The sequence below is a fragment of the Lycium barbarum genome, chromosome 1, assembly GCF_019175385.1.
Source record: "Lycium barbarum isolate Lr01 chromosome 1, ASM1917538v2, whole genome shotgun sequence".
NCBI lineage: Eukaryota > Viridiplantae > Streptophyta > Magnoliopsida > Solanales > Solanaceae > Lycium > Lycium barbarum.
In genome coordinates, this window is record NC_083337.1 from 152,679,554 (window position 1) to 152,695,726 (window position 16,173).

Consider the following 16,173-nt stretch of genomic DNA (forward strand, 5'->3'; position numbering starts at 1 on the left):
CACTGTGTTCTGTCAGCAGCCTATCTTATCAATAGATTACCTACATCAGTACTTGATGGTAAATCCCCTTTTGAGTCATTTCACAAAGTAAAACCTTTTCTGAATCACCTGAGAGTTCTAGGGTGTCATTGCTTTGCTGCTGCCTTACCTAAGAATGACAAGTTCCAACCTAGAAGTATTCCATCTGTTCATATGGGATACAGTCCAACCACCAAAGGCTACATTCTCTATAATCTAAAGGACAAACAATTCTTTATCAGTAGGGATGTTCAATTTAGAGAAGATACCTTCCCTTTCAGCACTAACTCCACTGAAGATTTCAGAATATTCCTATCAGCTGATAAGCCTGTCCAGGATCCTGATCCCACTAATTCTCCTATAGTATCACCTCTTCCTCCACCTATAGCTCCTATCATGTCTACTTCAAATGTCCCTGTATCCTCTTCTCCACCAGCACCTCCTACTAGACTGTCCACTAGAGGCAGAAAACCTCCAATATGGCAAAAGGACTACATTACTGCCTCCTCTTCCACTATTCCTTCTAACATACCACCTTACTCTATTGCCAACTACATCTGCTATGATCACCTATCCCCTTCCTATCAGGCCCATGTTGTTGCTTCCTCTACTGAGATTAAACCAAGTATCTTTGAGGAAGCTAGCCTGGATCCAAGGTGGGTTCAAGCTATGCAGTCTGAAATTTCAGCCTTGGAAGAAAATCATACCTGGTCAGTTGTGCCTCTACCATCTAATAAGTCAGTTATTGGTTGCAAGTGGGTCTTTAAGATCAAGTATAAAACAGATGACACTATAGAGAGGTTCAAAGACAGATTGGTAGCCAAAGGTTTTAATCAAAGAGAGGGGCTTGATTACCAGGAGACTTTCTCTCCTGTTGTGAAGATTGTCACAGTTAGATCAGTCCTTGCTATTGCCTCTTCTCATCAGTGGCATGTCCATCAAATGGATGTGTACAATGCCTTTCTTCAAGGTGATTTACATGATGTGGTTTACATGTCTCTTCCTCAAGGGTTCACACCACCTGCTGGATTTGATGTGCAGGGGGAGAAACCTGTGTGTAAGCTCATCAAATCCCTCTATGGGCTGAAACAAGCACCTAGGGAGTGAAATATGAAACTTACTGAAGCATTACTTAAGCTTGGTTTTGTTCAAAGTCATTTGGACTACTCCTTATTTACCAAGAAGAATGATGCATCTATTCTCATTCTTCTTGTGTATGTGGATGACCTGCTTATCACAGGTAGCAATATTGATATTATTACTCAGACAAAAGAAATGTTACAGAAAACCTTCAAAATCAAGGACCTAGGTGAACTTAGATACTTTCTAGGCATAAAGTTTACTAGATCAGAGAAAGGCATACTTATGCACCAAAGGAAGTATACTCTAGAGATTATCTCTGAAGCTGGCTTAGGTGCTGCAAGACCAGCCTCTACACCTATGGATCCCAATACCAAACTAACTACAATAGAGTATGATGAGATGATAACTGCCAACAAAGGAGAAGATGAGAAAAAAAGTATCTCAAGTGAAGATAAATTGTTACAGGATGCAGGGGTGTATAGAAGAATGGTAGGAAAATTACTCTATCTAACAGTTACCAGGCCATATATCTCATTTGCAATTCAAACTCTAAGTCAATTCCTTCATCAAACTAAACAGTCTCATCTAGATGTTGCAATGAGAGTAGTTAGATATATCAAGGGACAGGCAGGCTTGGGAATTCTGTTATCCAGCAAACCATCAAAGAAAATGGCAGTTTTGTGTGATGCTGATTGGGCTACTTGCCTAAACACAAGGAGATCTGTTTCTGGATTTCTCATCAAGTATGGAGATTAACTCATATCTTGGAAGTCAAAGAAGCAAGGGGTTGTTTCAAGGAGCTCAGCAGAGGCTGAATATAGAAGCATGGCAAACTCAGTTGCAGAAGTAGTATGGTTACAGGAACTATTCAAGGAACTAGAGATTGCAGTTGAGACTCCTATTTCAGTGTACAGTGACAGCAAGTCAGCTATGCAAATAGCTGCAAATCCTGTGTTCCATGAAAGAACAAAGCACATAGAACTTGATTGTCACTTCATCAGGGAGAAGATACAAAAGGGACTGATTGAAACAAGATACATAAACACCAAAGAGCTGGCAGCAGATCTACTTACAAAGGGGCTGGGAAGACCACAACATGAATATATGTTATCCAAGCTGGGAGTGCTAAATATCTTTGCACACCACAGCTTGAGGGGGAGTATTGAAGATAGTGACATTACTTAGAACTTAGGGGACTAAACTGTAATTACTAGAACTTAGACTGGTTAGTGTAAATCAACTAATTAAATGAGTTAGTTAGTTAGTTAATAAAGTGTAGCTTAGTTGTATAAACTGAAGATGTACAGCTCATTTTTCTGAGATAACGAAATCAGTGTGATTCAATCCCCGACTTCATCTTTTCTATTTTCTCTCAACTGCTCAACTTCAATCTCCATTAATGGAGTAAATTCATCAGTGATACACAAGTGTTACCCTATCGGCTGTCACTTGTGTGAACCTCTTTTTTTGTTCAAGTGAATTTAGTACTCTCTTGTTAAGCTTAAAAGGCAGTGTCAGGACTCGCCCCGAGGCTCGCCTCGGGGCAGGGCAGTGGCAAAACGCCCTGGGGCTAACGTGCGGGGCTTAGTTCCTATGAGGCTTACGCCCTAAGCGCCCAACTGTACGCCCTAAACACGTCTAACGCCCGACGCCCAGGGCTCGCCTAACAGTTTTTACACAAATTATATTTTAAATTCCTTAATTAAAATCATTCACCTTCATAATTGTTTAACAAAATAATGATACTTAATACTTTTTCATCTATAAAAATAGAAGATTGGGTGTAACTCATATAACAAGTCGTAGTATTGGATATTTACTATTTGAGAACGTCGTGAGGGTGAATATCACTTAATTGTTTTTTAAAAAAACACATAGCGGAATTGTACATTTTCACTTGTCATTGGTCATAAGTCCTATGTATCAGAATTATCATATAATTTTATTTTTTGTTCATGAAGAAGTTATGTTTTAATTGTAATATTGATAAATTTTATTGATTATTTGCTTATAGGGAGATAAAATGAATAGTATGATAGTAATAGTGTTTTAAGAAACTGTGTTTTTTTCCGTGTTTGAAAGTTAAAATGTTAGAATTGTTTTGCATTTCATAATAGCTTTTATTTCATTGTATTGTTTATACTTGTAAAATTATGTTATATATAATTACAAGTTATAAGCGGTGTATAATGGATTGCTTTGATCATTTTTTTGTGAGGATCAAGCGCGCGTGCGCGCTCACACACACACACACACACATATACATACATACATACATACATACATACATACATATATATATATATATATATATATATATATATTCATTTATTTACAGTTTTCTTTTATTTTATTATGTAATTTTACCTATTTAAAAATATTTATTGTAATTATATTATTTTAAGAAATACTAAAAATTAAATACCCATGGGGCTTGCCTCGAGGCTTACGCCTCGTCGAGGCGTATGTAAAACGCCCCCGCCTTTTAAAACACTGATCAAACCAATTCGTAACATCTCTAATATTTTGTTCTCTCTTTCATATAGTGGATTCATCTTTGTCTGTGGATGTAGAGGTCGATTGACTGAATCACGCTAATTTATTGTATCTTTTTTTGGTATATTTCTCTTTTGTTGTCTAATTTATTGTCTTTCGAAGTTTAGTTTGTTAGCTTCCACATGACAGCTAGTATTTTGGAAGCATATTATGATTTTTTTGTTAGCTCTCTCAGGGAAACCCCAATTCCAGAAGGCAAAATTGGAAAGGACAAGGTCACAAGAGCGAGTTATATGCATGCATTGGCCTTTGTTGGGATAAACATAGTTTTATTATATATTAATTGTTAAATTCACGTAGATTATATGGATATATAAATTGATCAAGTCAACTAAATCTACGGATCGGAGCAGCGTTATATTTCGTAGATCATAATTATTACAAAGTTTATCTACTTGCTTGAAGATAAGTCAATATTCCAATGCAACGGGGTACTGTACCAAACTCTGAGCAACAAAAAACAAGTCCATTTCCAATGCGATGGAAACACACAAATAGATGTGATACCAATTATTCATATTTGGTCTTCACATCAATATAATACAACAACAACAACATATTCAGTGTAATCACAAAATGGGGTTTGGGAAGGGTAGAGTAGAGTATATGAAGACCATATCCCTACCTTGAAAGGTAGATAGACTGTTTTCGATAGACCCTCAGATCAAGGAAAATCAATTCAAAGCAGTTTGAAAAAAAGATAAGTAATTTAATCTTAATAGTTAAAGTTACAGTTACAGTGAAAATATAAATTATTCAATCAAAATTAAGTGATATATATATATGAAAAATTTCTATGTTATGAAAGTTAGGGATATTTTGATTAGATAAGCAAAGATATTTGAATATAATTTGGATCACGGGAGATTGATAGCTTTTTTGGCTTGAATGGCATGGTATGTCACGGCCACTTATTAACAAAGGTATTGTCAATATTAACCGAGTTGATACTTACAATAACAGCGACATATACCTGTGTAATTCCGCAAGTGGGGTACCGAGTTGATACATGTATTAAAAGTAATTAACGTGCTAGCTGTTGGATATGGAACATTTATATATATATATATATATATATATATATATATATATATATATATATATATATATATATGTATTTTAACTATAAAAATGTTAGAAATCAGTCAATTTATTATTGAAAATCCTTCGAAAATGCATTCCTCAAAAATGTCTTTGATGAACTTTTCATCGAAATTAATCCTAAATTTCCAACGACTATCCAACGAACTTGGCTGATTTTTAGTGAGATAAAAGGAGATCAGTAGAAGAAATAGAATTTCAGGATCTACATACAGATATGGTATTTTTAGATTTGGCTTGTTATGTATTGTTCTTAAAATAGATTGTCATATGTACTATCTGAACAAGTCAACTAAATATGGATTAGTATGATAGTTAACTACACGTTTAGCTGCCTTCTTGCAGATATAATTAAAGTCATTCCAATGCAACGTGGTGCACAAAACTCTGAGCAAAAAGAAAGAAGTCCCTTTCCACCAAGATCACGAGATATTACAATGAAAATATCTGATTCATTTTTTTCCTTATAATTATCTACCCATCAATTTGGGGTGCGATAGGAATTTTTAAGAGTTATAATGATCATCATACGAACAATAAATTATTTTACCAAGCACATCTCTTGACAAGAGAAACCAAACGTAATGAAAGATAATAAGTGATGTAGTAGTATATATTGCTAATAGTTATTCAAAGAAAGAATTAAAAAGGTGTAAAGAAATTAAAGGTCAAAAAATAAATAAACAGGGCATAGACTTTTCTATATTAGCTAGGAATGGCTCGCGTTAATTGCAAAATAAATTCTATATTGAGTTTTTGCACATTAAAATTAGTTACTAGAAATTGAAGAGGAAAAAGAGTGTTTTCTGTGTGATTAAAGAAAGTTAAACCATCGTCTTATTAGATATATTTAATTTTTATAATTTAAACTCCTTTCCCGGGAATCAAAAGTAAAAGGAAAAATATACTAAGGTCCAATCCCACCTAACTAAGACATTATCATGCATCATTTAGTTTATTTTGTAGATGTCGTAATTGAAGATTAATTTGTAATCGATAAGGGACCCTTAACCTACATTCGACTCTCAAACACACAGTAGGGGAAAAAAGGACAAATTACTAAAGGCTAAATATTACAACTCTTTTGGAATAAACAAGTGAATTGGGTAACATGTGCCCTAATTAAATAAGCTTGTTGCTAATAGTTTTGGATAATTGACACATCAGACCATGATGAGTGGTAAAACATATCTAAAAGATTGCTTAGCTTTAAAAGGATAAGTAATTATTTTCAAAATTCCTACTCAAAAGCAATACGTAATTCGTAGTGTTAATGATTTTTTTTGATAGTGAGTTGGTTAATATCAAGATACATATAAATGCTTAACATTACTCGAATTCAATAAATTTCCCGAAGATGAAATTGCGTAACATAGGTTCTTTTTTATGGGAGGGAATGGTCAGACTTTTGCTAGATCGCAATTATTATGGGATGAAATTGCTAGCTGGAAAAGACTACAAAAGAGGAGATATTAACTTGGTAGAAAATACACTATTGAAGATAACTTTCAAAATATGCGTAATGGAAGCTTGTTTATGAGCCAAAATAAAGGCTAAAAGTTACCAATTTACTTCAAAGTCGGCAAGATAAACTAACATGAAAATGGCTAGCTGGAAAAGACTACAAAAGAGGAGATATTAACTTGGTAGAAAATACACTATTGAAGATAACTTTCAAAATATGCGTAATGGAAGCTTGTTTATGAGTCAAAATAAAGGCTAAAAGTTACCAATTTACTTCAAAGTCGGCAAGATAAACTAATATGAAAATGGCTATATATTAATAGCCTGTCTAACCAACAAAAATGAAATACTACGTAGTTTATCCGAAAACAAAAAGAAGAAAAAAGAACCATTGTAAGCAAAAAAATAGTACTTTGAGAAAATATCGATACCTGAAAATATGATATTTTGTAAATCTTGATTTGCTCTTTGTTCTTGAACTTAAACCTAGATATTCTGATCTAGAACTTGAACTTGATATTTCTTGAATGCTTGAATATTTGTGGCTTTTAAATTAGGAATCCTATTTATAGTTATTGGAAACAAGAGTTATGACGAGGACAAACTCTCTCTCTCTTATTTTTTTTTATTTTTTATAATTTGATTGGATGATTAATCATTCACTAATCAGATTGAACCAATACAGGATCACATTAGATTAGCCGGAAAATGTAACTCGTAGATGTGACAAATTTTAATTGACATTTTGATTTGATTAGGCATGTCACGTCATTTTGGCATGTGACATGTTCTAATTTGCCCTTCCAATTGATTTGCCTTGCCACATTATCAAATCACTTTATTGATTGTAGATAGGCAACTTGTCTTTTTTTTTTTTTGAGATTGTGAATATCATATTTTTTTTTTAAATTACTATAATTATCTTTTGAATTACGTAAATATTTTTACATTATGGTTCTGTTTGATATGAAGGAAATTGTTTTTTAAATTTTTCATGTTTGGTCGTCAAAATGTTTTGGAAAATATTTTCTCTAGAAAAACAAGTCCCTTAAAAATAAGGAAAATGACTTCTCTAATGGAAGTAGGTAAAACAAGTTCCGAGTAACATTCAAGCGCATTATCTCCTGCCCACCCTTCCAACCAGGGGCGGATTTAGAGGGCGGGGAGGGTGTTCACCCAAACATTCTCGGTAAAAAATTACATTGTATATATATGGTAGGATTTATGTGTTTATGCACATATATTAACTTTTGAATACCCTGAAAAAATGTAAAAGGTTAGCTCAAACGGTCCAGGATGTTCAAAATTGTTTCAAGCGCCTTGGATTTGAATCCAGGGACAACATTATTTTTTATATTTAGCTTTTGTTGTTTTTTTCGAACCGCTAGAGTGAAAATTCTGAATCCGCCACTGCCCTCAATGCACCCAACCCCCATCCCTTGAGTATCTACCCCACCATCCCTATTCCCCCACTCTCTGCCCCTTGAGTATCCTACCCCACCATCCCTATTCCCCCACTCTCTGCCCCTTGAGTATCCTACCCCACCATCCCTATTCCCCCACTCCCCACCCCATCTCACCCCTATAGTATTGCTATTATTACATATAATTGTTGTTGAAATAATATCTTTTTGTTTTCTTACCAAACATTAGAAAATAAGTAAGAAATCTACTTGTTTTCCAGAAAAATATTTTTCATGGAAAACATTTTCCTTCGTACCAAACACGCCCAATATATATAACTTAAATTCATAAAAGGGAAAAGGGTCAAATATACCCCTATACTTTAGTTTATTGGCTAACTTTTCCCCCCGTTAGCCAAAGTAGTCAAATATACTCCTCCGTTAGGCAAACTATAAACATATACCCTCGAGTGGATGAAAAATCCCAAATCAGCCAAAATTACGCATTTAACTAAAATTACCTATGCCCCATAAGTTAGACCTGACTCGACCAGGGGCGGATGGAGCATTATAATTTGGGGTTCAATTGAACCCCAAACTTTCGATACGGTGTACAAATTTATATGTAAAAATTTACTAAATTTAAAATAAATCGGATTAGTCAAAGACACGCTACAAGAAGGGTAGAGGGGTATATTAAGGCGGGGTGAAATTATTTTTTAGGTCGGGTCGGGTCTAACTTATGGGGCATGGATAATTTTAGTTAAATGGGTATTTTTGTCTGATTTGAGATTTTTCATCCATTCAAGAATCTATATGTGTACTTTGGCTAACGGAGGAGTATATTTATCTACTTTAATTAATAGAGGGAAAAATTAAGAGCCGGAACCAAAATGCCCCCAAAAAAAAAAATCACTTTGAACCAAAATACCCCAACAAAAAAAAAGTTATCAAAGTACCTTTAGCGCAGTATTTTACTGCGCTATAGCACTTCGCGGAGACGGAGCCGTTAAGTGCTATAGCGCAGTATTTTACTGCGTTATAGTGTTTTTTTTTTCTATAATGCAATAAAATACTGCGTTATATAAACAGTACAAAAAAAATTGGCCAACTTTATTTTTTGCAACACTTAGTGTTATTTTCGATACTTTGACCAATAATTAGTCGTGTGTCAAGATTCCGAAACGTCAATATTTTATATAGAACTTGATATTTTTTTCTGCGTACAATAATGTAGGTTCAATACATCAAGGATATGTAAACGTTCGGATCGTCATTTTAGGGTTGAAAATGTGCCCGAAGTAAGTTTTGTTTGAAAAAACTTAGTGTTTTTTCCATACTTTGACCAATGATTAGTCGTGTGTCAAGACTCTGAAACGTCAATATTTTATATAGAACCTGATATTTTTTTCTGCGTACAATAATGTAGGCTCAATACATCAAGGATACGTAAACGTTCGGATCGTCATTTTAGGGGTTAAAAAGGTGCCCGAAGTAAGTTTTGTTTGATAAAACTTAGTGTTTTTTCCATACTTTGACCAATGATTAGTCGTGTGTCAAGACTCCAAAACGACAATATTTTATATAGAACCTGATATTTTTTTCTGCGTACAATAATGTAGGCCCAATACATCATGGATACGTAGACGTTCGAATCGTCATTTTAGGGGTTGAAAAGGTACCCGAAGTAAGTTTTGTTTGGAAACTTTAGGGTGTTTTATTTTTTAAGATTTTGATTTAAGCGTGTTATTTTTTAATCAAGACATAACTTTATTTTGAATATAAATATAATTCTAAAAAATATAGGGACAAAAACTAGTTGTAAAGTCGTCAAACTTTAGATGGTCATAACTTTGCGCTCGGACGTCCGTTTTACGCGCTCGGACATCCGTTTTACGCATTTTTTTTTAACTTGCGTATTTTTTCGAGATCTATGCGGACAAACTGCCTTAAGGGGGTTTGGATGAGCCGATTTTTTAAAAAACACCTTTTATCCCATTCAATTTCGATTTCCCCCCAAATTGGCGTGAAATTTTCAGTTTTATTTACTGATGATACGCAATAAATTTCAATGTAAAAATCCCGGGGTAATGTAACTGTGAATATCAATTTCACTTCTACGGTTTCAATTTTTGAAAATAAAGCTGACTAATTTTCTCGACATATAAAGTTGATTAAAATAATCTTACAGTCAAACACTAAGTTTTATCAAACAAAACTTACTTCGGGCACCTTTTCAACCCCTAAAATGACGATCCGAACGTCTACGTATCTTTGATGTATTGGGCCTACATTATTGTACGCAGAAAAAAAATATCAGGTTCTATATAAAATATTGACGTTTCGGAGTCTTGACACACGACTAATCATTGGTCAAAGTATGAAAAAAAACGCTAAGTTTTTTCAAACAAAACTTACTTCGGGCACCTTTTCAACCCCTAAAATGACGATCCGAACGTTTACGTATCCTTGATGTATTGAGCCTACATTATTGTACGCAGAAAAAAATATCAGGTTCTATATAAAATATTGACGTTTCGGAGTCTTGACACACGACTAATTATTGGTCAAAGTATGAAAAATAACACTAAGTGTTACAAAAAATAAAATCGGCCAATTTTTTTTTTGTACTGTTTATATAACGCAGTAAAATACTGCGTTATAGATTTTTTTTTTTTTTGTACTTCTATAACGCAGTATTTTACTGCGTTATAGAAGTACCAATTTTTTTTTCTATAACGCAGTAAAATACTGCGCTATAGCACTTAACGGCTCCGTCTCCGTGGAGTGCTATAGCGCAGTAAAATACTGCACTAAAGGTACTTTGGTAATTTATTTTTAGAATATTTTGGTTCAAAGTGATTTCTTTTTTGGAGCATTTTGATTCCGGACTTCATAATTAACTAATAAACTACGGTAAAGTAAAGGGATATATTTGAGTCTTTTCCATTCATAAAATCCACTCATTAGAGCATCAACCCAAATTCATGGAAAGAAAAACCTTATTTTTGCCATACAAGTAGGGCCCCACCCCCCACCATGCCACTGCATAAAAGAGGAGGCAGCAGTTAGCCAAGAAGAAGCAATCTTTATTTCTTGTATTTAAGTCGTACTTTGTGAGTTTTCACCTTTCTATTTAACTGCACAAATCTTTCCAACAAATTGTCCAAATCCAACGAAGCACATCTTCTTTTTAACCTTTTTTTTTCTCACCCATATATTTTTCTCTGCCATTTATTCTTACCTTCTGTAAAATTGTCTGTTTCTTGGTCCTAAATGAAACTGCATTTGTAGTCCCATTAACTGTGAAATTGAATCACATTATCTTCTATTCTTGTTGTGGGGTTGTTGAATTTGAGGAAAAAGAAAGATTGTCAGCCATGTCTCTTGCTGGAAAAGGCTATCCAGATCCACAACAAGAAAGCACTGGAGTTACTAGTAATAATAATGCATCTAATTGTTGCTCAGAAGCTTTAACTCAATTAAAGCTTTATCAAGCATTCATCTTTTCAGTCCCTATTTTCTTTGCATTTATACTGTTACTGTTATTCTACTTATTGTATCTTCGTCGTCAGAGAGCTGATTGGTCCTCATTGCGGATGAGGACTTCCACATTGCACACTTCAACTGAATCTGATGAGCTCTCAAGGGTATGTTAAAAGAACAATTTTATTTTTATTTATTTAAGATTAAATCTTATTATTTTATGTCTTTGTTAATTGTGATTGTACCAGTCTGAACTGGGATTGAAGAAGGAGGTGAGGGAGATGCTGCCTATTATAGTCTTCAAAGAGAGCTTTTCTGTTAAAGACACTCAGTAAGTTTACCCTCCTTAATTTTTCAATGTAATGGGACAGATAGGGAGTTTAGACATTATGTGACTATTGGCTAGTAATTTTGTTGAAGAATTAACCTAAATAGCCGCCCACTTATGTAAGTATATGTGTATAACTGTATATAATGTATGTATATCGGCTATGAAAAGTAAACAATGAATCTGATGGGCTTTTTGAGTAAAGATCCCCTTTATTTGATTAGTAGCCTTTCCATGCTGCTGGTATTTAGAACTCTCCCTTACAGACAACAGATCTAAAATTTAAAGAAATGGGTTTGGATGGATGCAGTTTGCGGATTATACACATTTTTATGTCTATAAGCACCTTTTAAGTTCTTTTGCATATGTATACATGGTCCGGACCGACAGTAGTAGGTTTAGTTGAACACAATGTGAAGAGGGCTAAATTGGCCTCTGCCCCCACCCCCACACAACAGTGTGATCTTTCCATTTCTCAGCTTCTTGAGCCATGTGAGGACAAACATATGTGATGCAACATTGTTTGATTTTTCAATTCAACCTGCAGTGGATTGGATGTAAAGCCCAGCCTCTTGTGGCTGATTGGGGATATAGATTTTTCTCTTTCAGAGTTTCATGGGAGGTAGTTAGCTTGGGATTGATTGTTGTTGTAAACATTTCTGGGAGGTAGTTAGCTCTTATGTTATAGGTGAGTTATTGTTTGGTACATTTTGTAACTTGTTTTGGTGCATTACATGATGGTACAAATGAGTTGAGGGTTTCTTTTGAATTTGTTTGGCTACAATGTTATAGAAGAAAAAACAGACTTTTCGCTGGTATTCTCCATGAAATAGCTGGTTGAGATTCACAAATTACCACATGTGGTACAAGTTTGTTAGTGTAACAAAAGGTAAGCCAGGTAAAAGCAGATCATGGTGTATGCAGCATAAAAAATCGGACTCTCAAATGCTAGTAGATGCCAACTAATATTACTGGCTCTTACATCTCCCAAATCAGTGAGTCCCTTCTCTATTCACTCTTTTTGTGTGTGAAGTGAGCTATGTCAAGTTCATAACTGTCATGGCATCTCCAAGTATTTTCTTGTCTAAGTAAAAACAACGAGTCGTCGAGTCCGACTTGTGTATTCATGATTTGAACTTCATGGGTTCGAGTTTGGATTTACTGGGTTTGAAATTAATTATTTGTACTTTTCTTAGTGACTTTCTTAACACATACAAGGATCAAGCCAAGGCTACTCTGTCGAACTTTATAAGCATTGAGCCATCACGTCTCTTTACACTATTTGCTCAATCTACACATCAACATTTTTTTGGCTTGGAAAAGTTATCCAACAAATAATAGCGCATCTGCAGTAACTTTGATAGTGATTTTAAATATGTCTGCAGATGTGAAAATACAGAATGTAATCTTGAGATATGAATGAAACCTCACACTTCTTGATACATGTAAACATACCATTTGTATCCAAATTCAATATCAAAGATCTGCTAGCATGATACATCACAAACTTCTTGGACTTCTTGAGCCGTTATTATTCTGACACTGATATAGAGGACCAGGCAGAGTCACTTGCCTACTTGGAAAGTGTATTTGGAAAAAAACACCATAAATATTTCCCATCAATGATTCATTAATAATAGATAGGAGGGTTTGGAGGACCCAAATTAGGGTAGAAGGCTAGTAGATAGTCTCGTTTTCCGTTCTTATTAGTAGTCGCATTATCGCAATATAATTTCTTCTGCTCAGATTTATGCTATTATCTGTTATTTCCTATGCTTTGATTATCCTGTGTTATCTGTGTCGCTTGCATTATTTCATTTCATATCGCTTTGATTCTCTTAACCTTATCTGACTTCTTTTTATGCTTTTATTGAGCCGAGGGTCTTTCGGAAACAGCCGTCCTACCTTGGTAGGAGTAAGGTCTGCGTACACTCTACCCTCCCCAGACCCCACGATGTGGGATTTCACTGGGTTGTTGTTGTTGTTGTTGTTGTTGATTTTCAGTAGCTTTGCAGTCGGCAGCCGATGTCACATTCTAAAAATGTGCCTCTTGATGTTACACACAACTAACAATGATATGTGGATCTTCAGATGGCTGAAAACTTGTGAATATAATTAACTGGTCCACACAGAAAATCATTGCTGGATCTAAAACTATTTAGCTAAAAGAAGTCAATCTGTCATCATGCGAATATGGGACCGCATCCCTTAAAATGAACCATCATGAATAGCCTTGATATTGCTGAGATTTGGTTCTAGACATTTGTTGCTTCAATCTTCATGTTCTTGTACTTGCAGCTTATTTCATTTTGGTCCTTAAAAGCAAGATATCCCCACAGATTTAGTAATTCTGATTGTGGTTTCTGTGGCAATTGTTGCTGGGAAATGCAACACCATTTGCTTTATATTACGAATATTCAAACCCATATTGGAGAGAACAATAAATTTTAAGAAATGTCAGTTTGAAATTCTTCTTATTGACAAACTTTTTCAAGGGTTGATCTATAGTTGCACATCAAGTCTCTCAATTTAACTTTCTTCGCTAATTTAGTTCATGTATGTTTACTAGCGATGACCAAGGAAATAATTGTTTTATCTGGACTGCACATTTATGGGTTCATAGTTGCATATTGTTGAAAACAGATATGCTTCCCAGAGAGGAAACTCAATATTTAAACATTGTTTTCTAACGAAGTTTGATCTTTACTGGAACAGATGTTCAGTGTGCTTAGCGGAATACCAAGCAGATGATAAGCTTCAACAGATACCTGCTTGTGGGCACACATTTCACATGGATTGCATTGACCACTGGCTAGCCACTCATAACACTTGTCCCCTCTGCCGCCATTCCATCCTTGCTCCAACTAACGCTTTCACTGAAACACCTGATAGGAGCGCAGAAACAACTTCTAGTGAACCAGATGCTGATGAAACATCTCATCGGAGCAGCTCTGAATGTTGTGAGGGTCCTCAAGTAGGTCAATCAAATTCAGAGCTAGAAACCAGAGAAGAAACGGAACACGGCTCGTCTAATGAAGAAGAAAGTGATAGTCATAACGTTGACTGTGACAGGGTCTCAAGAAACAAAATTCATGACACCGTGCAGGAGCAACGTGATTCAGTTTGATTTTCGTAAGTTAGGGAAGATAAAAATATAAGCCATACGCTAGATAGATGTGATGCAGTTTGATGCATGTTATGGGACAATAGGGATGAGACAGTGCAGGATGAATTTGACAACATAAGTTTGGCCCTTTGTTCGGATTCCAAAATACTCCAGTCTTCTTGAGTGCACATGGACTTTTCTCAGCAAATGGGAGGCACAACAGCTTGCATAAACCACCGCATGTTCAACGTTTACGTAATGTTACCGTCTGTAACAAGAAGCAGCTCAAACAATCCTTGGTGCAAGGTTTAAGGATTGTTGTACCATGTAACCTTTCTGAGTGATAAATGTATTGTTGTAACATGTAACCTTTCTGAATGATAAAGGTTAATTGTGACTTTAGAGTTGTACCTCGTAATACTATGTTGTGCTTAGGTGTTAATATTATGCATGACCTGCTAATTGCTTGCTCGGCCTCTGGTGCTCTGACAGTATTAACTTATATGATCAACAATATTCAGAACTATGCATGTATTATTTTAACATAATCAATTTCAAGTTTGGATTGAGGATGACAGTTGTGATAGCGCAAATAGTTGACTATGATGAATCGTCTATACATAGAATATACATGTTTACATGGAATGAAAAGGGTCCGTATAGATCAAAATGAATGCATATAGTCGATTTTAACTAATTTGGGATTAATGAACACTTATTGGTTTGATATTGATTAGGTATCTTGAGAACTTCTAATTTTCAGTCTCCACAATTTTTTAATCTGCTTGCACTTGAAAGTCATGACAAGCGTTGTAGAGGTCTCAAATTTTGAGTATATAAGTTGGTCAAATTAGTTTATAAATTTTCTTGGAGCTAATTGATGTATTTGGTCATTTGCACTTTCGGCCCCTTTTCTTAACCTTTCAAATGGGCCGGACTTTAATTTTTGATCTTCGAAGTCAAACTTATGCCCATAGATGTATAAATTACGTATCATAATTAGTGGCGGAGTCAGAATTTTCGCCGAGAGGGTTCAGAATATAAAAAAATAAACATACGAAGAAGCCTAAGGGGGTTCAACATCTACTATCTATACATAAAAAATAATTTTAATTTTATAAAAACAGTGTTTTTTTCCGCTGACAACATATCACTTTCTCTCTCCTATGCTCTCCCAACGGTAAGATCTGCCCCCTCCCCCCCCCCCCCACCCGCCACCCCGACCGGCGACCATACCTCATCACTGTTCAGGTGACACCGGCGACCAGGTAATGCCGGCCACTTTTCCGACCAGATTTACTTTTCTTCTCTCTTCCCTTTTCTTCTTCTCCTCTTCTTCTTCTTCTCTTCTCCTTTTTTTCCCCTTTTTTATCTGCTTCTGGTGCTGCCAGAACACCACTACGCCATCACCAGCGACTTTTTCCGGCCAGTTCTATCTTTCTCTCTCCTTTTTTTTCCCTCTTCTCTTCTCCCTTTCAAGTCTTTGTGAACATTATTCCGGCAGTGAACAGTAACTCGACAGTGAACAGTACTCGGACATTGAACAGTGTTTTCCGGCAGCGACCAGGTTCAGTTCAACTGGAGTTGGTACCTTCGGTTGCCATATCCATTATTTGTTTATACACTTG

General features: G+C 35.3%; 2 protein-coding genes across 4 annotated transcripts; both read left to right on the forward strand.

Moving 5' to 3' along the window:
- Nucleotides 1-1,128: 1,128 nt before the first annotated feature.
- Nucleotides 1,129-1,857, forward strand: LOC132616591 (uncharacterized mitochondrial protein AtMg00810-like). The gene has a single exon (XM_060331114.1). The coding sequence runs from the start codon at nt 1,129-1,131 to the stop codon at nt 1,855-1,857; it is 729 nt and encodes a 242-aa protein (XP_060187097.1).
- An 8,763-nt stretch (nt 1,858-10,620) lies between these two features.
- On the forward strand, nt 10,621-15,021 carry LOC132644791 (RING-H2 finger protein ATL58-like). Of its 3 annotated transcripts, none has more exons than XM_060361412.1 (4): nt 10,621-10,741; nt 11,201-11,275; nt 11,360-11,442; nt 14,155-15,021. In XM_060361412.1, exons 2-4 carry the CDS (start codon nt 11,225-11,227, stop codon nt 14,564-14,566), a joined length of 546 nt encoding a protein of 181 aa, XP_060217395.1. In that variant the 5' UTR covers nt 10,621-10,741; nt 11,201-11,224; the 3' UTR covers nt 14,567-15,021. The 3 variants fall into 3 exon arrangements, with proteins under 3 accessions (XP_060217395.1, XP_060217393.1, XP_060217389.1); XM_060361410.1 differs by lacking the exon at nt 10,621-10,741 and adding an exon at nt 10,748-11,063; XM_060361406.1 differs by lacking the exon at nt 10,621-10,741 and having other exon boundaries at nt 10,748-11,275.
- The last annotated feature ends 1,152 nt before the right edge of the window (nt 15,022-16,173 follow it).